General features: G+C 46.1%; 1 protein-coding gene and 1 long non-coding RNA gene across 3 annotated transcripts in view; one reads left to right on the forward strand and one right to left on the reverse strand.

The window, feature by feature from the left end:
• Positions 1 to 14,507, forward strand: part of LOC145534189 (uncharacterized) — a 63,156-nt gene extending 48,649 nt beyond the window's left edge. The window contains exon 3 of the long non-coding RNA XR_014074325.1: positions 13,811 to 14,507. This is a non-coding gene — a long non-coding RNA (uncharacterized LOC145534189). The remainder of the gene's footprint in view (positions 1 to 13,810) is intronic.
• The window catches only part of LOXHD1 (lipoxygenase homology PLAT domains 1), a 191,928-nt gene extending 166,267 nt beyond the window's left edge, over positions 1 to 25,661 (reverse strand). For both annotated transcript variants that reach the window (XM_081561528.1, XM_081561527.1), the window contains exons 1-4: positions 25,532 to 25,661; positions 18,818 to 18,932; positions 11,893 to 11,973; positions 9,578 to 9,762 (exon numbers count right to left, since the gene is read on the reverse strand). In XM_081561528.1, coding sequence (XP_081417654.1) covers positions 9,578 to 9,762; positions 11,893 to 11,973; positions 18,818 to 18,932; positions 25,532 to 25,661 — 511 coding nt within the window. The remainder of the gene's footprint in view (positions 1 to 9,577; positions 9,763 to 11,892; positions 11,974 to 18,817; positions 18,933 to 25,531) is intronic.
• Between the last annotated feature and the right edge of the window lie 1,358 nt (positions 25,662 to 27,019).

Here is a 27,019-nt window from a genome sequence, read left to right on the forward strand (position 1 = left end):
TTGCCCAAGGGGCACCATGACTGGGGGCAAGCCTAGAAGCCAGCTCTCTGCCCCCCAGAAGAGCTCTTTGCACCCATCTCTGCTGCTGGTCTTTGTGAGTGCGTGTGTCTGCACACATGAGCCCGTGTCCTAGTGATCTTCACTCAGGCCCCTAAGTCCCATGACCAAGTGTGCAAGCACAAATGAAAGCGCTACCCTCAGAGGAACCCAAGCTGAACTGGAGAGACCAGATTGACACATATTAAGTGCTTAGAGTCCAAAGAGGCAAATAGCAATCTCTGAGATATGCTGTTTCTCAGCCATGTATCCAAGGGCTACATCCCAGCCCCACTAGACACAGTGGTTCCTTCTGCTATTTGGCCAGGACGTATCTGAATCTCTGGGAACAGGTTGAAGTTCCTCCTCTCCCCCCATAAGATTCCTTGCTGTTATTGTTTAGTCACTAAGTTGTGTCTAACTCTTTTGCAACCCTTTGGACTGTAGCCCACCAGGCTCCTCTGTCCATGGCATTTCCCAGGCAAGACGAGTGGAGTAGGTTGCCATTTCTTCTTCAGGGGCTCTTTCAGACCCAGGGATCAAACCCGGGTCTCCTGCTTGATAGGCAGAATTCTTTACCACTAAGCCACATGGGAAGCTCATAGGATTCCCTACACACCCCCTAACTGCTGATGGAGTGCCAGGACCCCACTGAGAATCATTACACTACAGTGGAAGGTACAGACTTCAATTCCTCCAGAGCTTGCAGGGAGAGAAAAACCCGAGGCAAGGCAGCAGGTAATCCTTTCCAAAGAGGCTGGGGCTTCAGATGCAATGGTGTTTAGGTGGTGTGGAGAAAACTGAAGGAGAAGGTAGAGGAGCAATGAGGGGCAGAGGTGTGGGCCCTAACAGTTCCTCTGACCCTGGTATATGTCTCACTGGGAGATTCACAATTTTCTAACCAACTTGAGACAGCAGTCTGGGAGCATGGAGAACCTCCCACCTTCATCCCAGGCAGGCAGGCGCTGGGGCTCTGGGGAGAGCAGTCCTATTGGGTCCTTGTTGGGGTGGATGGGGTGCAGCCTGAATCCCAGAAATTGCTGGCTTGCTTCAGAAATTGTCTGGCTTCTGCCCCACACTGTGGGAGCAGGTGGGGAGAGGATGTCTCATCCTGTCCCTCAAGCTTCATCCCCATTTTGCGTGGGTCCCTTGAAACCTCCTTGTGATTTATTAGTGCCGGGGAGAACAGCTTTCAGAGCCCTGCCTGCCAGACACTAGAGCCAACGCAGTCTGAGCAAGCAGGTTGAGAAAGGGGAGCTGCTAGCCTGAGACCAAGAAGCAGGAGGGGGCTATTCAAGGTCATGGATGCTCAGCTCCACCTTCTTTGCAGATAATAGAACTTCTCTCCTCAGGGTGCTGTGAATTTTATTTTATTTTTGTGTGTGTGTGAATTTTAAATAAGCTACTAATTGTAAGGTGTGAGCACATGAAGACACAGGCTGCCGCAGGATTTTGTCCATAGTCAGAAGGTAACATTGTTGGGATCTGAACCTAGAACTCTGACTCGAGACTGGAGTTCTGGACCACTGTGCCCTCCATCCCCTTTGTGGGTATGTGCACTATGGCAATCTCTGTCCTCCACCGGACTGTGGGCACCTTGTGAGCAAAGACCATGTCTCTACCTGGACCTGGAGAATCTAACAGTAGCTCAGAGGGCATCACTGATGGCAGTTGTTAGTTTTTAATGATGATGCTTTGGTTCAAAGCCTGGAAGACTGTACTTAGATCCTGGCCAAGAGCTTTCATCAGTTGTAAATGTCAATGTCTCCTCTGGGTTCTGGGTGTCAAGAGGGTGAGCCAGTACAGACAGGATGAAAGAAATCCTCCAGGAAGTGAGTCAGGTGTCCAAGGCAATGAGGCGGGGATGCAAAAAGGCAGATGGCAGGAGGGAAAATTTGCCAAATTTCTGGAGCAATTCAATAGTCAAGACTGCATTTCCAGGGATAATCAACACAGATATGCTGAAAAAGTGGCTGACAGCCTTCCCCAGGCCCCAGAAGGTGCCAGGACCCCTGACACCCGTTCCAGGAAGGAAATGAGCATAGAGGTGGCTGCTAACTCCCTGTTCAGGCTGCATGTATGACTGAGATGCTTAATTAGGAGGTGCGATGTCTGCCTGGATCATTTTGTTGAGATGTGGTGGAGAGCCAGCCAAGACTGGGACACCCACACCTACTGACTCATGAGGGGGATGAGTCAGGAGAATCTGTGAGGTTTCCCCAGCAGTCTTGAAGTCCTGGGCAAGGACTTGGGGTTGAGAGAGACTGTTCATATTTTCTTCCAAGTGAATAAAAGCCCTTTGACAGCAAAGTCAGTATGGTATAGTGACACTGTTAAAAACAGTTAATGAGAATTTAATGAGGGACCCTGAATAGCCAAAACAATCTTTAACAAGAAGAACAAAGTTGGAGGTCTACCACATCCTGATTTCAAAACTTCTACAAAATCATAGTAATCAAAATGATGGGATACTGACATAAGGATAGACATTTAGACCAATGGAACAGAACAGAGAGCCGAGAAATAAACCTTTGTGTGTATGGTCAAATGATTTTCACCAAGGGTGCTAAGATCACTCAGTGGGGGAAAGCACAGTCTTTTCCACAAATGTTGCTGAGAAAACTGAATATCTGTGCAAAAGAATGAAACTGGACCCTTACCTTTCATCATATACAGAAGTTAATTCAAAATGAATCAACAACAAAAATGTAAAAGCTAAAGATACAGCATTCTTAGAAGAAAACATGGGACAAAAGCTTCATGACATAGGATTTGGCAATGACTTTGTATATGACACAAAAGCATAAACAACAAAAGGAAAACTAGATAAATTAGACTTCATAAAATTGAAAAAGTTTGTGCCCCAGCAGACACAAGCAGCACAAAAGGCAGCCCATAGAATGGAGAAAATATGTGTAAATCAAGTCTGATTAGGGGTTTATATTCAGAAATATATTCTGGATAGACTCTTACAACTCCACAACAAACAACCAAACTGATTTTAAAATAAGCAAAGCACTGTCATTTAACATAGTTTTGAAAGTCCATGGCCATCAGGGAAGAAAAAGAAATAAAAGGAATCCAGGTTGGAAAAGAAGTAGTAAAATTCTCACTGTTTGTAGATGACATCACACTATACATAGAAAAATCCTAAAGATAACACCAGAAAATTCCTAGAGCTAATCAATGAATTTAGTAAAGTCAAAGGATGCACAATTAATACAGAGAAACCCCTTGAATTCCTATATACTAACAATGAAAACTCAGAGAAATTAAGGAAAAATCCCATTCACCATTGCAACAAAATGAATAAAAATACCTAGGGATAGCTTACTTAAGGAGATGAAAGATCTGTATACAGAAAACTAGAAGACAATGATCAAAGAAATCAAAAGCAACACAAACAGATGGAGAGATATAACATGTTCTTGGATTGCTGCTGCTGCTCAGTCGCTTCAGTCGTGTCCGACTCTGTGCGACCCCATAGACGCCAGCCCACCAGGCTCCTCTGTCCCTGGGATTCTCCAGGCAAGAATACTGGAGTGGGTTGCCATTTCCTTCTCCAATGCATACATGCATGCTAAGTCGTTTCAGTTGTGTCCGACTCTGTGCGACCCCACAGACGGCAGCCCACCAGGCTCCTCTGTCCACAGGATTCTCCAGGCAAGAATACTGGAGTGGGTTGCCATTTCCTTCTCCAATGCATACATGCATGCTAAGTCGCTTCAGTTGTGTCCGACTCTGTGCGACCCCACAGACGGCAGCCCACCAGGCTCCTCTGTCCACAGGATTCTCCAGGCAAGAATACTGGAGTGGGTTGCCATTTCCTTCTCCAGTTCTTGGATTGAAAGAATCAGTATTGTAAAAATGACTATACTACCCAAAGTAATCTATAGATTCAATGCAATCCCTATCAAATTACCAATGGCATTTTTCATAGAACTAGAACAAAAAATTTTACAATTTGTATGGAAACACAAAAGACCCTAAATAGCCAAAGCAATCTTGAGAAAGAAAACGAAGCTAGAGCAATCAGCTGTCCTGACTTCAGACTACAAAGCTACAGTCATCAAGACAGTATGGCATTGGCACAAAAACAGAAATATAGATCAATGGAACAAGATAGAAAGCCTAGAGATAAACCCACGTACCTCATCTAATGGGTACCTTATCTTTGACAAAAGAGGTAAGAATATACGATGGAGAAAAGATAGCTTCTTCAATAAGCCGTGCTTAGAAAACTAAACAGCTACATGTAAAAGAATGAAATTAGAACACTTCCTAACACCATACACAAAGATAAACTCAAAATGGATTAAAGACCTAAGTGTAATCCAGAAACTGCAAAACTCTTAGAGGAAAACATAGGCAGAATACTCTATGACATAAATCACAACAAGATCCTTTATGACCTATCTCCTAGAGTAAAGGAAATAAAAACAAAAATAAACAAGTGGGACCTAATTAAACTTAAAAGCTCTTGCACAGCAAAGGAAACTATAAACAAGGTGAAAAGACAACACTCGAAATGGGAGGAAATAATGGCAAATGAATTAACAGACAAAGGATTAATTTCCAAAATATGCAAGTGGCTCATGCAACTCAATACCAGTAAAACAAACAACCCAGTCAAAAAGTGGGCAGAAGACCTAAACAGACATTTCTCCAAAGACATATAGATGGCTAACAAACATATGAAAAGATACTCAACATGCTATTTACTAGAGAAATACAAATCAAAACTACAATGAGATATCACCTCACAACAGTCAGAATGGGCATCATCAAAAAAAAAAATCTACAAACAATAAGTGCTGGAGAGAGTGTGGAGAAAAGGGAATCCTCTTGCACTGTTGCTGGGAATGTAAATGGATACAGCCACTATGGAAGACAGATATGGAGATTCCTTAACAAACTATGAATAAAACTACTGTATGATTCCACAATCCCTCTACAGGGTATATATCCTGAGAAAACCATAATTGAAAAAGACACGTGTACCCCAGTGTTCAATGCAGCACTATTTAAGATAGCTAAGACATGGAAGCAACCTAGATGTCCATCGACAGATGAATGGATAAAGAAGCTGTGGTACATATACACAATGGAATATTACTCAGCCATAAAAAGAAATGCATGTGAGTCAGTTCTAATGAGGTGGATGAACCTAGAGCCTCTTATACAGAGTGAAGTAAGTCAGAAAGAGAAAAACAAATATCGTATATTAACACATATATATGAAATCTAGAAAGATGGTACTGATGAACCCATTTGCAGGGCAGCAATGGAGACGAAGACGTAGAGAACAGACTTGTGGGCACAAGGCGAGGGGAACGAGAGAGTGGAACAAATAGAGAGAGTAGCATGGAAACATATACACTACCGTATGTAAAATAGAGAGCCAGTGGGAATTTGCTCTATGACTCAGGGAATTCAAATTGGGGCTCTGTGACAACCTAGAGGGGTGGGATGGGGTAGGAGGTAGGAGGGAGAGGGCATATATATACCTAAGGCTGATTCATGTTGATGTATGGCAGAAATCAACACAATATTATCCTTCAATTAAAAATAAACTTTAAAAAAGTCTTAAAAAAATAGGCAGAACACTTTGATAAAAATCTCAGTAAGATCCCCTTTGACCCACCTCCCAGAGTAATGGAAATATAAACAAATGGGACATAATTAAATTTAAAGCTTTTTGCACAGCAAAGGAAACTATAAACAAGATGAAAATACAACTCTCAGAATGGGAGAAAATAATTGCAAATGAAGCAACTGACGAAGGATTAATCTCCAAAATATACAAGCAGCTCATGAATCTCAAAATCAGAAAAACAAACAATGCAACCAAAAAAATGAGCAGAAGACCTATACTGACATTTCTCCAAAGAAGATGTACAGACGGCCAATAAACACATGAAAAGATGTTCAATGTCACTCATTATAAGAGAAATGCAAATGAAAACTACAATAAGGTATCACCTCATACCAGTCAGAATGGCCTTCATCAAAAAATCTACCAACAATAAGTGCCGTAGAGGATATGGAGAAAAGGAAATCCTCTTGCATTATTGGTGAGAATGTAAACCGATAAAACCGCTATAAAGAACCAGTGTGGTGATTCTTTAAAAAACTAGGAATGAAACTACCATATGACCTAGCAATCCCACTACTGGGCATAGACCCTGAAAAAATCATGCAAAAAGACACACTTATCCCAACGTTTATTGCAGTACTACTTATAATAGCCAGAACAGGAAGCAACCTAGATGTCCGTTGACAGATGAATGGATAAAGAAGTTGTGGTGCATATATACAACAGAATAGTACTCAGTCATAAAAAGTAACGAATGTGAGTCAGCTGAACTGAGGTGGATGAACCTACAGCCTGTTACAATACAGAGTGAAGTAAGTCAGAAAGAGAAAAACAAGTATCATACATTAGTGAATATATATGAAATCTAGAAAAATGGTACTGATGAACCTATCTGCAGGGCAGGAATAGAGATGCAGACATAGAGAATGGACATGTGGACACAGCAGGGAAAGGAGAGAGTGGGACAAATTGAGAGAGTAGCATTGAAACATACATATTACCATTTGTAAAACAGATAGCTATAGTTGTTGTGTCACACAGGAAGTTCAGCCAAGTGCTTTGTGACAATCTAGAGGAGTGGGCTGAGGGGTAGGAGGGAGGGGATATATGTATACTTATGGCTGATTCACATTGTTATATGGCAGAAACCAACACAACATTGCAAAACAATTAGCCTCCAATTAAAAATAAATTTTAAAATCATTTTTTAAAAATGGACAAAAGGGGGTGGAGAGATGGGAACAAGGATGGGTGCATGGGTTATACATGGGAAATGTCCTCTTTCCTCTCTCCTCCTGTTTTATACCCTTCATCCCATGTTTTTAAATATTTTTACCTGTCAAACTGCATGAATAAAGAAATAATTATCTTCCCCATTTTGATGATCAAAGACCTCCAAACACCAAATTAATATAATTCCAGGTGAAAAATAGAAGAAAGTTAATCTTTTGTTTAACGAATGCAGTCCCTTGAATATTTGACGATCATGTTTTTCATTCCCTCTCCCAGAATCTAGCCTGGAAAAACTAAAAAACCCAATGCCCTCCAGCCCATATAAGGACAGAGAGCCCAGTCTGGCAGCCTAACTCAGAAACTTTAAGGAAACACTACCCTGGACAGTTCTCATGGAAAGTTGAGGAATCACTGAGTTACATTCATTCTTTCTCAACAGTGATTTTCCGAAGCTCTTCTCCTAACAGTGGAGCACTGGCTTTTCATGTGGCCAGAGCAGAAGCTGGATTATGAGCTAAAAGGAGGGGAAAGGCCAAGAAAGGGGAAACTTAGAACAACAACAAAAAAAAAATGGCAAGCTTGACAATTTGCTAAGGATTGATCCTGGTAATGACACTGGATCAAGAATTAAAGCACTTTAGGTCTATAGGAAAATTGGGGAAATTCACTTCAATCAAAAAGACAGACACAAGGACCATGAGGTAGACAATTTACATACACACACACACACAATCCAAATGACCAATAAAACATGAAAATATTCAACCCCACCATTAACCAAAGAGAGAACATTGAAAAGCCCTTTTTCCTATCCAATTGGGAAATTAATCAATACTCCCAGCTGTTGGTAGGGACAAGTGGAATGGGTGCTCTTCACAGCTGGTGTGACTGTGCACTGATGGTTCCTTTGTAGGACACTTCGGGAATGCCCATCAAAAGTCTTCACCATATGTACTCTATTTGACCTAGAAATTCCACTTAGGAAATGATCTTAGGGAAAAAATAGTTTATCTGTGGCAAGACTTAGATGTACTCTTTATAACAGTATTCTTTATAATAACTATATAAATTAATATAACATATAATATATAATAATAAATATATAACATATAATATATAATAATATAACATAATAACTATATAATAAAAGCTAGAGGGGGAAGACAATATAAATATCCAACTATAAAGTATTCAATGAATAAATGATGGTATATGTCTCCCTACACCAAAACGCTACACAGCCATTATAAGTAGGGATGTTGAGTGACATTTAATGACTTAGAAATAAACATGCTCTAAAACAGGGGATGTTGTACCAGCACATCCTCTCAAACTATATACACTAAAAAGACCAGAAATAAGTGCTCAAAAATGTCACCAGTGACATTTCTCCAGGTGATGGAATTATAGGTATTCTTTTTTTTTATTTTTGTATGTCTGTATTTTCTAAATTTTCTGCAATGATCAAATTTTTATTTTTTAATAAAAGATGGATAATATCTTTTTTAAACAAAGAATCAACGAAGTGGCAAGTTATTATTATGAGAACTACACAGGAATAGGGCAAGTTTTCAAGGTTGGCTGGGAGCTGGGAGATCATTAGAATAGCAGATATGTTTATGTGCCCAGCTGAGTTGCAAGAGCTGGTGGCACTCGGAAACCACTGAGGACGTGCTGGAGGGAGGAGTATGTTAGCCTTTCGCTGTTCTACTGAGTGACCGTGGGAAAGTCACTTCTCTTTCCTTGGCCACAAAGTTCCTTTTCCCTCTGATGGCCCTTGACTCTATGTAGGCAGGATATTATGATGATGGTACCCACACGTGAGGTCTCCTTTTTTGGAAAGGACAACATATATATATGTATATACATATATACATATATATATATCAATGATGGAGTGAGGGGGTTCAGGATTTTAGGAAACAAAGGGATGATAAAATAGGACAGAGAATACAGATGTGTTTTTACATGCTTTGTTTCCCTGCCTCCCACTGTTCCTGTAGAGCTCAAATGACTGAATTAACTCTTTGGGCCAGAAATGCATTTGACATAAGTTGCTTCACTCCTCATAAAACCAGAAGGAGTTGGGGAACTCTGGAAGCGGCAGGCTGTGATCCAGATCCATTATGCCCTGGCTGGAACTCACCTTCCTCAAGTGTCAGAAGAAAAACTATGGACTAGGAAGCCAGGGAGAGCTGCTTTTGAACTCAGAGGGAACTTTCCATAGGTAGGAGCTGATCATAACTCAGTCGGTAAAGAATCTGCCTGCAATGCAGGAGACCTGGGTTTGATTCCTGGGTCGGGAAGATCCCCTGGAGGAGGAAATGGCAACCCTCTCCAGTATGCTTGCCTGGGAAATCCCACGGACAGAGGAGCCTAGCGGGCTACAGTCCATAGGGTTGCAAGAGTCAGATACATCCTAGCTACTAAACAAACCACCAAGACCAAGAAAACACAGGGTATGCTCAGGGCTGTGCCTGTTCCTCCACCATGCCTTCAGGGCCTCCTGCATCTTCCGCTTCTGTGAGCCCCCAGAACTTGCTCTCGAAAAGGTCACAAGGAAGTGCTGGGGCCTCACCTCTGCCCCAGGCATCAGGAAGACCCTGGAGAGGTGGCAAGGAGCAATGGGGCCGCCCAGAACAAGGCAGAAGCCTGGGTGAGCCCAGCGCAGGCAGGGAGGGATGGCAGGCAAGTCAGCCTCTGGACACTGACCTCGGGGCATGTCCATGGGGTTGAAGCTGGCCAGCAGGTCACGGCACCACTGGCGATCACCCTCCACTTTGCTCAGCCAGTTGTTGCAGTTGAAGTAGTAACGGAGGTGAGGCCGCTTCACGTCGGTCACAATCACATGGTCCAGGTACCAGCTGGCGTTCAAGCCTGTGTTGTCATGCTCGATCCTGGGCCAGAGGCAGACACCCACACCATCATTGGTAAGACAGAGACAATGCCCCTTCCATACGAAATACCCAATGTTTTCTCAGAACAGAAGTTCAACCATTCTGATTCTATTAGTTCTTTATCTTTGAGGCTTCAGTTTCCTCATCTGAAAAATGGGGATTCCTTGCAAGGTGGATGTGCTTATTAGTGAATGTAGATTGCTACATTGCCTGTAAGGAAATATTGCCTGGGTGGGAGGATCACCAAGGCTTGCAGAAGGACTGTCTGGAGCTTTCCCTCTCACCGTGACTCCCAAAACACACCCTCCACTCAGCTACTCAGTCCTAACACCCAGAGGAGCCCCCATGGCCACATAGACTGGTGTTTCCCCATAGAAACATCACATGAGCTTCATGTGCAAGCCAGATAGGTAATTTAGATGTTTTAGTAGCCACACGGAAAACAAAGGGGAGGTGAAATTAATTTTAATAATATATTTTATTTAATCCATTTATCATTTCAATGGGTAACCGTGTAAACATCTATTAATGAGATATCTTACATTCTTTATCTTGTGCTAGTTTTTCAAAGACCTGAAGTGTTTTTGCACCTGGTTTGGCATCTGGTTTGGGCTAGCCATGTTTTAAGTGATCAGTGCTACATGGGGCCAGGGGCTACTGTAGAGATCCAGACTGTTCAAAATCTGGCCCCACTTCCTGTAGCCCTCTCCACCCTTGGCAGTCCAGTTTCCTCTGTGAGGCCCAGTTTCTTCCCCAGAACTTGATCCTTGGATGACCTCACTTTGCACCAAGCATTCCATTACAATGAGGCCTTACACTTGCAGATCTTAATGGGACAACCACAGCTCAAGACAGCACATACCTCAACAGATAGTGTGTGTGTGTGTGTGTGTGTGTGTGTGTGTGTGTGTGTGCTCAGTCACTAAATCATGTCTGACTCTTTGGGACCCCATGGACTCTAGCCTGCCAGGTTCCCCTGTCCATGGGACTCTCCAGGCAAGAATATAGGAATGGGTTGCCACGCCCTCCTCCATGGGATCTACCTGACCCAGGGATTGAACCTGTGTCTCCCGTGTCTCCTACATTGGCAGGTGGGTTCTTTACCACTAGTGCCACCTGGAAAGCCCCTAACACACATGATATACACAGAATGCGTGGCTCTGTCTGACATGGAGCCCAGCACACAGTAGGACTTCAGCTTAGTGGCTACCTTTCCCACACGCTGACACTCGCTTCCCAGCCTTCCCCCGTAAGAGCCCCTTTCCTGCTCATAACCCCCTTCCCCTGACACAACCAGTGCCAGAGCCTATTATCCATCCCTTATTTTCCCAGTAAAAAGAGTTCATGGCCCTATATTTCCCAGTGGGAAGAAGAAAAGCAAGGAGTGATTGGAGGCAGCATTTTACTCCTGTCCAAGCCCTCTAGTCTGGGTACAGTCAGACTGTAGGTGATCTTGACATGCTGCCAGATGGGCATGAACTTGATTGGGGATGGGTAGTAGGTGGAGGGGGGCAAAAAGGGGCAACTGAAGCCCTTGCTCAGCAACCAGGCTGGTGGACTTACCCCTCCCCACACATTCATAAAAATTCCCCCAGAGAACAAAGTCAGGGGAGCACCTTGTCCAAAAGCACCCTGCAATATGACCTGACATCACTAACACTCACTGGGTGCTTATTGTGTGCCAGTTACTGTTCTAAACACTGACTCTTGAGTCCTCACTAACCCTAATGGTGCCCTAGGAGCTGGGCACCATTATTATAGATGAGGAAACTGAGGCTTGGAGAGGAAATCTCCCAGAAGTCCCACACCCGGTAAATGGCAGAGCAGAAATTTGAACCAAGGCAATCTGGACCCAGAGTCTACTAATCACTGTGCTAGGATTTCTCAGAGCTTATTTTCCTCAAGTGTGTGAAAAATTGTCTCAAGTTGTCTTAACCCAAAGAAGTGAATCTCTAATGGGCAAGTTTACAGCACGCTGACTCAGGGTGGGAGGGAGAGATGTGGTCACCTTTGGTCACCACTCAGAAGACACCAGGAAAGCAGTCAACAGCCAGAAGTGTCAATAATGAAAGCAGTTCCTATTCTACTTGCCTTCATTTCACCCCTCCCTGTCAGAGGCCAAAGTCTCACCTGATTTTGTAGATGAGGCCCACATTGTTGGTTCTTACTCGGAACACATCAACGTTGGCTTTCTCAAAGGCAGATTCACTCCTGCAATGGTGTGCACAGTTAACACAGATCAGATCTTGGCTCGGAGGCCCAGGAGGAGAGCCAAGGGCTGGCATATCCTACTTCCTCCACCGTCCCACTCCAGAGAGTGCTACTGGCAGTCAATTCCATTCTGCGATTCCTTTCTGACATGGTTTGGAGAGGTGGAAGGCAAGGATGGTTAGTATTTATTCCTTGCTTTCACACCCAGGTTCTCATGGGATCTTTGCTGCATGTCAGTAAGGCAAGGATGGTGAGCAACTTTAGCCCCATTTTACAAACAAGTTAATTGCTAGTTGGTAGTAGAGCTGGGACCAGAACCTGGCTCTCCAAAGTCATGAGCCAATGCTCTGTGGTTGCTCTGGGTGGGGAGAGTGGAGGAGGAAGGAAGGTATGATAACGCCATGGTGCTCTTGGATCTGCAGGCCTCCTGGCCTCTCTTCCCCACCTGCCTTGCTCTTGCTGAGAGAGTTGCAAAGGCAGCCCCAAGTGGATGCAAACCTTGGGTGGTGGTCCATGGTCCTGCCATTCCAACAAGTAAGGAAACACTCAACCCAAACCAGCAATCAGGGAAGTGGGGGCAGTGAGGGAATGCATATTTGGCATCCCACAGATGGTGCAAACAGAAGCAAGTACACCTGAGATGTTTCTCAATGAGGTGCCCAAACAAGTCCAGACTTGGGAGCATCCTAGCATCCATCAGCTTAGACACAGGAAGGCTGGAGAACTGAGTCCTCCAGGAGTGGAAGCCGAAATCTCATGCAGACATCTGCTCTGTCTTCTGTGTGGGCCAGGACCCCCTCTGCTTGAGTCCAGGCCTGCTCGCAGCTCTTCCTGCCCCCATGGTGAAGGCCTTGCAGGACTGAGAGCTGTGGACCTCCCTCAGTGCTCCCAGCCAGGGCTCTTGGCAGCAGCACACAGCCCACAGGAAATGAAAAATAAAGAAGACATGCCTTTTTATTGGCCGTCACCTGTTTCAAAATAAAAAGGGAGGTGAAGGGCCTTCTCCTCAAGGCAACAAGGTTCAGACTCTCTCAGTAACCAAAGGCTTTTAAGATTCTAGAGACACAGAAGCTGTGGTTCTGCACACAGACCCATTTGGCAGTCTCGTCTGGGGAGAAATTTCCTTACGGTGGGCACATTGTGAGACACGGGGCCCAGGGCCCTCCTAAAGCAGTGCAAAGCTCACAAAGTCAGGTGAAAATGTACACCGAGGTCACCTTGTCAGGGAGAAGAGCCCAAGGGGTGTACTCTGGGCACAGGGCCGGAGGAGGAGAGAGAGGTGGGAACTTTCGGGTTGTGCTGGAGTGAAATGGCTCGCCTCCAGGCTGGCGGCTTGAACCTGTTACAGTCTCACTTCCAAGGGTGAATAGCATCACCACCTGCATTCTGTTTGAGTCAAAGCAGTTGTTAAATAACTTGGAAAACATATGAACATTGATTCTGGGCATCAGGACTGTGTAAATGGAAAACAAGGAAATAAGAGGTATTTTCTGTTTCAGTATATGAGACAAGGAAATTGATTTGGGGGATAGACAGGAGTCTCTACATCATATAAATATCCCATGAAACAGTCACCCTGAGAAGCTATATGATGGAATATTATGCAGCCATCAAAAATTCTATTATGAAAAAGTATTTAATGAAACAGAAACAGGTTTATGAAACGGGCATAAAAGGAAGAACAGGTTGAAAATAGGATGTACAAACAGAACAACCAATACATAAGGAACACCTAGTTAATTTTAAAACAATAGAGGGGAAGGATTTATCCAAAACTGTTGCATGAGAAGACTGTTATGAAGTATTGGTTACTTATTCTTGTCTGTATTTTTTTCAGTTTCCTGAAGGGAGCACGTCTTGTTTTCGCAATTATGAAAAAAGCACAGTCCTTGTTTCAGCAACCCCACTCCATCCAGCCTGCAGCTGTCCGTGGTAAATTCTTTGGAATGAACTTGAAGATCGCCGACTGTCATCTGCTAAGGGTACGTGGGATTTGGGGAACAACCAGTGCCGATTAGTAGGGGAAGAGGAGGGTGATTTGGAAAGAAAGCGGCTGGCTTTCCGGGGTGCTTCTCACAAGTGTTCCTGCTCCAACAGCTGCATCCAGCAAAGAGAGCTCTGCGTCTTCAGAAAGGGCTTGTGCATAAAACCAGGTGGAAGGTGGATTCGTACCTTCCAGTGTGTTGTACATTTCCATGCTGCTTTACAGTCGCTCAAAAGACAGAATTTAAAAACCGAGATAGAAGGGAAACAAGGAGAGAAAGATCTGCCAGGATGGGCAGAGGGCACACTCCTCACTATCTCTGGACCACACTGGAGCATCCAGGGCATGGCAGGATGTGAGGCAATCACCACAGTGTTTACGGCATGGAGACCAGCATCCTGGCAGACAAGAGCAAGCCCTTCTGGGAAATTCCCTGTCTGTTCAGCAGTTGGGGCTCTGCACTTCCACTGCAAGGGGGGCCTGGGTTCAATCCCTGGTTGGGGAACTAAGATTCTGCAAGCCACACAGTACAGCCAAGAAGAAAAAAAAAGAGCAAGGCCTTCTGTATTGCTGGGGTCTCTGTTCAGAGGAGGGAAAACATGACTGTAGAGACTGGGCTACATGGACTCCCTCCTCTCAGGGAGGGGCCAGGACAATCCCAGATGAGCCCCAACCCCAACCCACTCGGGGTCAGACTCCAAATCCCCTGCTTCCAGTAAGTCAGAAATCTGACTGAAGGTGGAGGGGAGACAGCAAAGGACAGAGGGTCCCTGGTCAAAGGAAGCATCAGAAACAACAGAGACCGCTTCACATTTCCTTGCGGGAGATGGCATGTTCTCCACAGTTGCTGGTCGATCCTCAAATAAAGCCCAACACAGCCCCCCACCTGCGCCTGCTGTTCTGCAGGGAACCCCCCCTTTCCAGCCACGCACAGGGCATTTTAGCTAACTGCCGGGCAGGCTAAGATGCCAGGATTCTCCCACACTCTTGGGTGGTGAATTCTCAACAAGAGAACCGTGTTCCAGAAGATACATGAGATTTCCATCCTTTTGCCATATTCTGAACATGGGACCCCATGCTGGGGGTGGTCCTGGGTAATGGAGAAGGGGGCTTCCTCTGGGATCCAGAGCTGCTGTCATTTTACTGGTGTGGAGGGCAGAGCAGAGATCAGCTGGTAGGGGAATCGAAGTGAACGTGTCACACTCTTGGCTGCCTAAGAGAGGGTCTGCTGTGTGCCGAGGGATTTAGACCCCAGACCACGAGAGTGAGAACAATCAGCATGTTAACATCGGGCAGCAAGGTTCTTCTTGCTGCAGACATTACTTTGTACTGGAGATGAAAAAATCCTGCTAAGCCACGGGAGAGCGGAAGGTAAGGCCTGGGGCAGAGGAGAAGAGCCACAGAAAAGAGCAGAATTGAGGAGAGAGAGAAGAGGATGAGGGAGAAGCAGGCGGGGTGGGGGGTGCGGCCAGAGGCTGCAGAGAAAGGGTTCAAGGAGAGATTCCAGGAAGGCTGGTGGCTTAATTTTAAAACTGGGGGGAGGGTCTATCTAACACTCTGTTTTAAGTTGTTTATGTTGCCTCCACGTGAACTCTTGTGCCCCGAGCTACCAGTGAAGTCTGATGCACCCCAAGATGCCTTGTGAAGTGAAGTGAAGTGAAATGAAAGTGACTCAGTCGTGTCCAACTCTTTGCGACCCCACGGACTATACAGTCCACGGAATTCTCCAGGCCAGAATACTGGAGTGGGTAGCCTTTCCCTTCTCCAGGGGATCTTCCTGACCTAGGAATCAAACCGAGGTCTCCTGCACTGTAGGCAGATTCTTAACCAACTGAGCTATCAGGGAAGCCTTGCGCTTTGTCTGTTTGTGTGCATGTACATATGTGTGCATGTATGTGTGTGTGCTTGTGGATGTAAAACAAGGAAAAAGAGCTCAGTTCCAGGTGACAAGTGGGTGTGGATGTGGTTTGGGGTGATGCAGTGTGGAGAGGAGAGAATAGCACTAGACATTGAGAGGAGAGAGTTTTGAGACCAGCAGGCATTCTGAGGACCCTGGAGATGGTGGAAGGGGAGGGCCGAGCCAGGCGGGACTTAGCTGCATCTAAACCTCTCAGAGCTTGTGACCTCTGCAGTCACCTGCATCTGGGTCACATGGCAACCTGGACTTCTTGGAAAGCAATGCTCCCACCCAGACTTGAGCTCTCCATCTTGAATCAGAAGGGTTTCAGATGCTGAGGATTGTGTCTGTGCAATTTTCTTTGTAGACAGGTTTCCAGGTCTTGCAAACTCTGAACGCAGCCTTGCAAAGCAGCCAGACTCTGGTCTCCTACTTCCCTGTTTATCCTGCTCACTATGGTCAGATTCATCCTTCTTGGCTGCACAGTACGTCAAATCTCCACTAATTGACTTTCAAGCAAGGCCTTCTCCCCTCTAGTCCTCCCCTGCCTTTCCTACTTCTTTCCTCTCTGCCCCTCCATGCAGCCCCCACTGGCCTGCAGTGCCCTCTTGTGGCCTCCATACTTCTGCAAGCTGTCCCCCCTCATCTAAAGTACCCTCTTTCTGATCCTTTCTTATCAGAGTCCTTTTCACCCCTCGAGGTCCAGATTACATGTCCTTCCCTATAGAGTTATAATCTAGCCACACTGATACCAAATCATTGAGGGAGCTCTCTTTGCAAAGAACTGCGATAGATGCTGGAGGTACAAGGCATATCTCCCACCGTCCTCTGGTTCCAGCTAGCATCCCTCTAGGCATCACCTCTCTAGCCTCTCCAAGGACAAACAGCTGATGCTGCAAAACGTGCCTGCATCCCAGAAACCACCCACTTCCCGTGAGCTCCTGAAGAACCCTCTGCCCCAGCCGGATTGGAGTCCTGGTCTAATTCCTGCCCCTGATACCCAGCGTGGAGCAGGACACAGATACAGGAGAGCCCCCCCATCAGCAGACCCACGGAGTAATAGGGGGACGTTGATTCCTATGTGCAGGGCTATCCCAGAAAAGCTGGCTGCTTCCTGCAGTTTCAGCAGTGCCTGGAGACCTGCTGGCCCTGCCAGCTTGGGGCTACCCGAGACCCTCTACCATGATGCAGTCTGTCTTCCCCATTGAGAAGGAAGGCTGGAGCTCAGATTCCCAGGAAGAGGGGACTCAGTGATGAACCTTCACACAGGGCTATAAAAGCTGACTCCAGGGACCTTCCTGAGAGGGCGTTTTGACAAAAGAAAAAGGTGAGAGGGGAGAGTCTAAGGATGCAGAAGCATGAGAGGAGGAAAGACAGTGAGGAACCGCCACAAAAGGGCGCTGATTCTCTTTGTTTAGAAAAAGACAGGCTGCGGACTCTAGAAGCCAAGCTAGCCCACTCCCCAGGTCCAGCAGCTTCTCCCTAAAGGGCTGCGTTCCGGGAGGACATGTGGCAGAAAGGATGGAATTTTCATGTATTCTTTTTACCGTGCCCACAGCACTGGAGCAAAGGGCTTCCACAAGCGAGCCACTCAGCAGGGTAAGCAGTACAAGGAGGCGGGTACCCTTTTCTGCAGAAATGGACAAAATAGGACGTTATGCCTACCTCGACACAGTTGCATTTACACCCAGGTCAGCCTTCAGAGTGAAAGTGTTGCACTGGACCTGGTCAGTCTGCTAAGTACAGTCTATGGATCTCCTGGCCTGTGGACCCCACACTTCCCGCCACACCTGAAGGTGTGGAGCCACGAAGCCCAGAAATCACACCCTGGAGCCCCAGGAGGACTGCGGGGGGAGACTCCCACACATCCTCTAGGGCCATGGGGTCATGTGTTCGAGGGAACATATGCATCAGGACCCTGGGGTTAGAGGACCAGCTTTACCATCAAAAGCTCCGTAATTCAGAGGTGCTCACCTCTCTTCTCTAGGCCCCAGATTTCCCAAGAGCAGGTTGGAATAGATTTAGTGATTTTCAAATCTTTCTTGGCTATAGAATCCTTGGAGCAAATAGAATCTGACTGAGAAACTCAGCAGATAAGACAAGCATAGGCCAAGCTGCTCCAAAGAAAGGGAATATAGGGTATTGGGAGCCCCAAACCAGCTCACCGGTACCCTGCTCCATTTAGCACAAGGTGAAAACCAGTTGCCCAAGTAAGGCCCCAGCCATCTCTGGAATTCCATGATTCCACTCTGGTGTTACCGTGTGTAGTAACCCTGTGTGCCCCTGCGTGGTGTGGGGAGAGGAGGGAAAAGAAGATACAGCAGCCTCTGCTCTCAGCAGGCCACAATGACATGGAGGACACAAGCACACACATCACACACACACACACACACACACACACACGTACTTATACAAACACACTCACTGACTTGAGTGTGCGTTAGTGGGCAAGTAGGTTTGGTATGATATGGGTTCTGGGTGAGACATAGGTGCAGAGCATTTAAGCTCATGCATGACCTTCATGCATGATCCACATACATGACCTTCTCTTCTCTTCCCAAAAGTCCTATGAGTTTGGTAAAAGGTGGATTATCACTTCTGGATGATATATGAGGAAATCAAGGCTTTGGGTGCAAAGATATTTGGCCAAAGTTATATGGCAACTAAATGGTAAAGCTGGACCTATACCTTGTTTCTTGATCCTGAGTATTTATTCTCCCACATCAAAAGACAGCTGATATGAATACTTGGAATTCTGAGATCCAAACTAAGCATGACTCTACACCCAAAAATCAACAGAGAAGCTTCACTAGTTGAGACCTGGCTGGCATGTGGCCTGTCGTTAGCAAGGCCCACGCCACTTCATATACTTGTGGACACATGTGTCTTCCCTTATGGGCTCCAGGACTGCATCAACCCCCAGTACCAACCAGGGACCCCACCAAGGCTGAGCCAGTACTCACTTGCTGGTGAGATGGAGCTTGGGAGAGAGCCCGTTCTCTCCAAAAATGGTGATGAAGACATTGGCGTCTGTTCCTGCACCACGAACATCCCCCGTGGCTGTGACCACCTCGTACACTGGAGGAGGAAAGGAGAAGTTGGGGGCAGACTCAGAAGAGAACCCTGAATCCCATGTGGGTTCGCAGAAGCCCTGGCTCCTGCTAACTCCGCCAGGGATACCCAGCACAGAGGACTCTCAGAACGCTTGCTGCAACCCCCAAGATCTGAGCCAGGGTCAGACCCACATCAAGTCCTGTCATGAAACCACAGTCTCCCACTTGATGCTGCATGCTCATTTTACAGGCAAGGAACCTGCAGGCAAAGGGACAAGCCCAGGTCACACACTACACAATGCCAACACCAGAGCCCAGTCCCAGGCTCCCAACGCCCATCTGTGATCTTTCCAGGACAGTACATGGATGCCCTCTTAGCCAAGATCTTCTTCAGAGCCTGCCCCTGGTTCTCTCCTTCCTCTCTGCCCTCTACACAAGGCTGCTTTGCAGTCCTCACTTCCTGTGACCCTCTGGGCATTGCCCTGGCGATCTCAGGCTAACCCATCCTAGGGATGGGGGAAGCAGAATTGCCAGTGAGTCCCTTTAGGCAGAGGCACTGATGTCTCCTCTCTTTGTGCCCTTGAAGCTTGTTCTCTTTGCTGTTGATGCGGTTTCTTTTGATGTTCCTGGTTCTGATGAAAGGCCCCATGAGGGGGAGAAAGGAAGCAGTACATTTGTGTGACTCTCTGTCTCTTGTGATAACCAAAGCCTTCACTCTTCACAGTCTATACACCACAGGGATTTCTGATCTGCAAACGGCTCCTAGACTCCTCCCCGAGATAACTCCAGGACCTGAAGTGTTGCGCATATGGTTTGCACTTATACAAGGATGTTTCCAAACTGAGTCAATAGGAAAATGAGGAGCACAGTGGAAACTCTAGAACCACACCACATGAGAGAAGACATAATGGCCTCTGGATGCCCGGTTAAGAGAAAGGTGCACAGTCCAAAATAAATAAATACACAAAAATTTTAAAAGCATAAAAATTTAAGCCATCATGAAGATGAAAAGGCAAGCCACATACTAGAAGATATTTGGAATTCACACACAGGCATATCACCATAATACCTTGTTTTTTATTACACTTTGCTTTATTGTGCTTTACAGATATTTTGTTTCTTACAAATGGAAGGTTGGTGGCAACCCTGCGTCAAGCAAGTCTGTTGGTACCATTTTTCCAACAGCATTTGCTCACTCTTGTCTCTGTGTCACATTTTTGTAATTGCCAAGATATTTCAAACGTTTTTCATTATTATTATTTGCTGTGATAATCTGTGATCAGTAATCTCTGTTGTTACTATTGCAAAAAGATTATGACTTGTCAAAGACTCAGATGATGGTTAGCAATTTTTTTAGCAAAAATGTATTTCTAAACTAAGGTATGTACACTTTTTTTAGACATAACGCTATTGTACACTTAACAGACTATACAGTGGTAAATGTAACTTTTATAGGCGCTGGGAAACCAAAAACCTGGTGTGACTTGTTTTATTGTGACATTTGCTTCATTGCTAGGCTCTGAAATCAAATCCACAATATCTCTGAGGTCTACCTGTAGCCAGCAAAGGACTGATGTTCAGAAGACGTAAAGAATTATACAAATCAATGAGAAAAAGAAAGACCACAAGACTGTTCTAATGGGCAACAATTTGTTTTAAAAGTAAACATACACTTATCATAAGACCTAGAAATTCAACTTTTAGGTATTTACCCAGGAGAAATAAGAGCATGTCCATACAAAGACCTGCACACAAATATGCATAATAACCCTAAATTAGAAACAACCTAAATGCATCAAAAAGTGAATGGATTTTTTAAAATGTGGTATATCTCTACAGTGGAATCCTACTCTGTGATAGTAATAACAAGGAATGAACAACATATGCAATGCCGATGAAGCTCAAGCACATAATGCTGAGCAAAAAAAAATATCAGGCAAAAATTACTACACAATAAGTAATGCCAGTTATGTGATCTCTAATCTGTTCTAACAGAAAGCAGATCTTGATTGTCTAGGGTTGAAGTTAGGGGAGATTGCCTGGGAAGGGGCACATGGAACTTTTGTAGGATAATTTAAATACCCTGTATATGAATGCTGCATAGGTTACAGGGATGTATACATTTGTCAATATGCATCAAACAACACACGTAAAGTAGATTAATTTAATTGTTAATTATATCTCAATAAAGTTGAAAAATGGACAAAATACTTAAATAGGCATGTCATAAAAGAGGATATCCAAATGGAAAAGGACTCAACATCATTATTCATAAGGGAAATGCAAATTAAAATACAGTGAGAAACTACTATATATGCAACAGAATGTCTAAAATTAAAATGATGGACAAACACTAAGTATTTTCAAGAATGTGAAGCCATTGGCACTCTCATACATTACTGGTGATGGTAGTGGTTTAGTCACTAAGTTGTGTCCAACTCTTGCAACCCTACTGACTGGAGCCCATCAGGCTCCTCTGTCCATGGGATTTTCCAGGCAATAATACTGGAGTGGCCTGCCACTTCAGCACATCTTCCCAACCCAGGAATCGAAACTGAGTCTACTGCATTGCAGGCGGTTTCCTGCATTGCAAGCGATTCTTTACTGCTAGGCCACCAAGGAAGCCCCATACATTGCTGGTGAGAGTGTAAATTGGTACCAGCCCTGGTAACTAAACATAAGCACACCTTATGACTCAGTGATTCTACTTCCAGTTATAAATCCAAGAGAAATGAGTGCATGTGTTCTTCTAAAGATATGTACAAGATCTGTAGCATCTTTATCCATAATAACTGAAATAATGCCAAAATCCATCAACAATAGAATGGTTAAACAAAGGGTGATATATTTATAAAATGCAATAATACAGAAATAATAAAAAAAGAACAAACTATGTAACAAATCACAACATAGGTAAATCTCTTGGATATAATGTTGAGTGAAAGAGAAGCTAGACACACAAAAATGTGCTATATAATTCCATTTATATGAAGTTCAAGAGCAAAAAAACTAAAGTATGGTGATAAAATTAGGAGGACTATTACCTCTGAGAAGGAGAGTGAAGGAAATTTCTGGAGGTTAGAAATGTTCGATGTTCTGTTCTGAATGGTGGTTACACAAGCATGCACATTTGTAAAAATTCAACATGCTGTACCTTTGTGAGTTTTGTGGTGTATATAGAATATATATATAATAGTCTATGTGTGTGTGTGCGTGCTCAGCCATGTCCAACTCTTTGCGACCCTAGGGACTATAGCTTGCCAGGCTCCTCTGTCCGGGATTTTCCAGGCAAAGAATACTTGAGTGGGTTGCCATTTCCTTCTCCAAAGAATCTTCCTGACCCAAGGATTGAACCTGCGTCTCCTGAGTCTCCCTCATTGGCAAGCAGATTCTTTACCATTGACACTGAGCCATCTGGGAAGCCCATATGTGTGTGTGCGTGTCCTCAATTTGAAAATTTTAATTTAAAAGTTCTTCAAACAGCTGAAGAACTGTCTTAGAGAAGACAAATATCTCATGGAAGACACAAAATTCTGTTTGGTCCAGAGGGAGGATCCCAAACAGTAAAATTAACACAAAGAAGAACTGTCAACAGCAACAAGGCTCCTCCTAGCACAGAGCATGACAAATGGAAGATGCTCAATAAAGAATTACACGGATGAATGAATGGAAAGACAAATTAATGAATGAAACAATCAATGAAATGAATGTGGACTATGAAATAAATTGACCAGTATGTAATCTCAATTCTACCATCACTGCCTCTATGATTTCAACCAAATTTCTTACTGAGCTTCATTTTCCTCATTGCTGAAGTAAAGATAATTTCTTCTCTGAAGGATGATTGTAAGAATTAAGCCAAATAAAACAGTCTTCAGCTTTCATACTCATTGACCTAGCCTATTTCCACTTCTGGGAGTTTATCTTACAGACACTCCCTCAGTTGGATGAAAAATATGCATTCCATAAGTGATAAACTGTTATCATCATCCTGTCACCATCATCACCACCATCATCATCTCCATTGTTGTCATCATCAACATCAATATCGTCTTCAACATTGACTACCATTGCCTTCATTAACAACATCCCTAAGAAGGCCACCTTGGGAAATTGTATTCCCATAGATGCTGGGCAGTCCCTGTCTGAGACACAGGAGAGAAAAAGGGCCCCGGGGCTGGAAGCTTGGGCAAGACAGCCTCTGAGGTCTCTTTGAAACCCGGATTCTGGAGGAGTCACTCTCTTGTCCTCGTGGGCCCTATGTCGGTCAGGGGGTAGACCAGTGCACCAGGCTCACCCTGTACCCCCAGAGCATCAGGAGAGCTGCTCACCGTCCTCTGGCTGTTGGTGAACTCCAGGGTAGCCTGGAGGCGGCCCAAGGAACAGAAAAGGAAACCGAGGCCTTTCTCCTCCTCCTCCTTCCCCATCACACTCAGCAAGATTCTCCACATAATGGAGGAACCCAGTGCTCAAAGGGTATAGGTGACACATTGTTCTAAAGCTGAGAGGGTAACCGTGACAGTGTAGGCAAAGCTCAGAATGTGACTATGGTCAGAACCATCCACATTTATCATCCCATCCTGCAGCTGACTGCAGAGTCAGTGGGTCCGTGTCTCTTAGGAATGTCACCAGGGCACTCACCTCGGCTTGCTCTTCTCCAGCTATTTTTAGCACGATGAAGATGGGGCAGTACAAGGGCAAGGAGCAGGCAAACCAGCAAGATTCAAATCCTAACTCTGTTACTTAATAGATTTGTGATCTTAGGTGCGTTATTTAGTTTCATTGTGCCTCACTTTACGCATCTGAAAAAGAAGATTTTGAGAATCCAACCCACGTTGTTGGGTTGTTGTGAAGATGAAATCAATCCATATGAGCTCAGCGTGGTGCCTGGTGCTTTAAATCCATGATTCTATTGAACAGCATCCTGACCCAATGTGGGGACTTGTCTTGGGAAAGGTTGAAGCTCTTGTCTTTCCTGCTTGCGACCTTGCTGAAATCACTTCAGTTCTCGGAGCCTCTGTCCTTACCCTGAGACTAATCACACCTGCCTGGACTGTGCTCAGGGATCTCGAGGATTAAAAGTGAGAATGGAAGTGAAAATGCTTTGAGAAGGATAAAGAGAAGAGGGAAGCTGTGAGTCACACTGAGGCAGGCAGGGCCCATGAACAAAAGTGGACATTGTGGCAGCTATGAAAGGTTCTCATGCTGGCCAGGGTGAATCACCTCAAAGGTGAGAGTACTTATCAGGAGTGCTGCCCTAACACCTAGCCTCAATGTCCCTCTCCGCCACTGGACAGTCAGAGCTTGGACCACACTTCCTGAGAAAAGGCGGCAACGCTTCACTCATTCTAGGCCCCTCTTCCCTTCCTACAACCCCCGCCTCCACCCCAGGAGATGCCTGGGACATGGAGCCGGGAAAGGGGCCCCAGGAGAGCCACAGCCTCCACAGTTCCACGGCGGTGACCTCCTTCTCTGAGCTTGGGTCTGTGCTGGGAGTGAGGTGAGGAGTCAGGACAAATAAAGGAGGGCCCCACCTGCACAGAGGTGAGGTTTGGCTGGGGAACAAGCCCTACAGATGGGGTATAATCAAGGAACTCTCAGCGGACAGGGATTAAGGAGGAGCAGAAGCCCATGGCAGGCACAAAACACGCATTCAGTACTTCTTTGGTGAATGAATGGGTGAATCTGGTGCTTACAAGGGTTAGTGAGCCAGTGTAGAGGAAGCACTGAGCATTTAATGTCTTCAGGGACCAGGTAGGCAGCACTGATGCGTGAAACCCAGGTGGCGCAATGGTAAAAAAAAAAATCTGTTTGCCAATGCAGGAGATGCAAGAGATGTGGGTTTGATCCCTGGAAAAGGAAACGGAACCCACTCCAATATTCTTGCCTAGAACATTCCATGGACAGAGGAGCCTGGCAAGCTACAGTCCATGGGGTTCCAAAAAATCAGACACGCCTGAACGAACACACACACGTGAGTGATGAAGTCCACTGCCTAAAGGTGTTCACAGTCAAACATTTTTTTAAATTGTAAAAGCAAAGCAAAAAAAAAAAAAAAACACCAAAGCAAACAAAAGCCCCCTTTAAGCCAAAACTGGTTCACGGGCCCCGAGTTCACCCCTTCTCTGGTTTACTTGACGTGAAGGTAGAGTATTTCCAAGCAGCTGCCATATGCCCCAGAGGAAAGTAAGGCTAAAAGGCTAGGGCCCTGGGTCTAAAGCACCAACTACCCTTCCCGAGGACTACAGCATCGCCTTGCAAAGTCCCAGGGCCCCCGCTCCGTCGGCCACAGCGGGCAGCAGCCCCGAGCCCCTGCGGAGAACATGATGAGCGCCCGGGTCCCCTTCCACAGGCCCTTCACAGCCTCACGCGGGCCGCTCCGTGGAGAGCAGGCTGGAGCATGGCTCCTGTGAGGCACAGGGGCTGGAGAGGGTGGGCGCTTCTGTCCTAGTCTGTTCTGTGCCACTGAGGCTCTGTGGCCCTCAGTACAGTGGGGCCCTCCTGTACCCCCAGGAGGATGCAGTACAGACCCGACAGGATAGTCCACAGGGAAGGGGAGGAATAGGGTCAGATGGGCCCCTGCGCCCCTGCCTGGGCCCTGCACCCACAGCCGGACCCACAGACCTTTGGCCTTGTAGTATTCGTGCTCCAGCTCCTCCTCGTCGTCTCCTGAGGCGTAGTTCAGCAGCTCCTGTTCATACAGCGCTAGAAAGTCAATGTCTTTCTTTCTCCTCTTTTTCTTCTGGGGCATCATTGTGCCGGCTGCCCCTTCCTGGCCCTCACTGGCTCAGCGTGCCCACTCCCCGGCCCCTCCCGGGAACCCCCTCTCCTTGTGCTCCTGCACACACGTTCGGGTGGGGCAAAGCCCACATGTGTCCAGAGTCCTCCCGCTCCTTTCTCCTCGCTGGCCCCTGAGCAGGACCTCGGGGTTTTATCCCAGCCCCTCCTGCCCCCGGCCCCTGTCTCTGGTTGCCTCTCCCCTGCCACCTCCTTTGCACCTGCCGTGGGTTCTCCTTGGGCCTCATGACTTATTCACGGGGACCGAGGACAGGCTGTCCTCCTTACCCCTCCCCTCTCTGCCTGCCCCCCTCTCTTCCTTTCATGGAGAATCAGGTGACATGAGCCCTTGGCATCTGTTTCCTACCTGGCCTCACAGCAGGCTCCCCCCCACCCCAGGGACAGGTGGGGCCTCCCAGGACCTGGGGCCTTCCTGAGGCAGGCAGGGCCCCAAGTCAGCTGGGCCCCCCGGACTCAGAGGACTCAGTTTCTCTCTATTATTTATGACCTCTGCTCATCTTACGAGGCAGACAAGGTTCTAACTGGGTCCTTCTCAACCTCTCCGCTTCCATCTACTTGAGACTCTGCAAGAGGCCATTCAGCCAGGAGAGAGTTGCTGCTCTGACGAACACTCAGACCACCCACAAGGTGCTCCCTGAGTCCTGAGTTCCTACAGCTGGAGCCGAGGATGCTGGGGAAGCCCGCAGAGTCCTAGGTGACTCCCACAGAGCCCCGGCAGGCCAGCAAAGTTAACCAGCATCTGTTCTGACAAGAGCTTTCCATTTGCCCGTATTGCCCTCTGCGCTTTGCAGTGAAATAGTAGAAACCCTGGGCGCCCACCCAGATGCCAGCTCCACTCAGCCCTTACCTTCCCTGCAGCCCCATGTGGGGTTCTGAGTCAGCACAAGAGGACCAGAGGCCCCTCCCCACCTTGGTCAGCAAGAAAATTTTCCTTAAGAGCCACTAGACTCCTCTTCCTTGCTGATTTTATTAAGATTTCTTACAGCCTGAATTGTAAAATGTCTAGGTAAATCCTGAAATGCTAGAAGTTTTCAGTCCACTTGGAACTCTCATCCGTCTCTCTGCCTGTGTGAGGTCATCAGACAAAACTGGTCTGCCTACCACCTCCTGGCTGTGCAGCCTGGACAAGCCGGTCTCCCCATCTATAAAAGGGGGAGCATGACTCATTAAAACCTATCGAACACTTGGAGAAAGTGCTCAGTAAGCAGAAGACTCTGGAACACAGTAGAAGCTTAATAAACATTCATGACTCAGGAATCCTCTCTTATTTTGCATGGCAGGGATGGGGTGGGGAGTGGGGGTTTCAGTGATGCT

Source organism: Giraffa tippelskirchi, chromosome 14, assembly GCF_054371585.1.
Source record: "Giraffa tippelskirchi isolate mGirTip1 chromosome 14, T2T-mGirTip1v1.2.pri, whole genome shotgun sequence".
Lineage (NCBI taxonomy): Eukaryota > Metazoa > Chordata > Mammalia > Artiodactyla > Giraffidae > Giraffa > Giraffa tippelskirchi.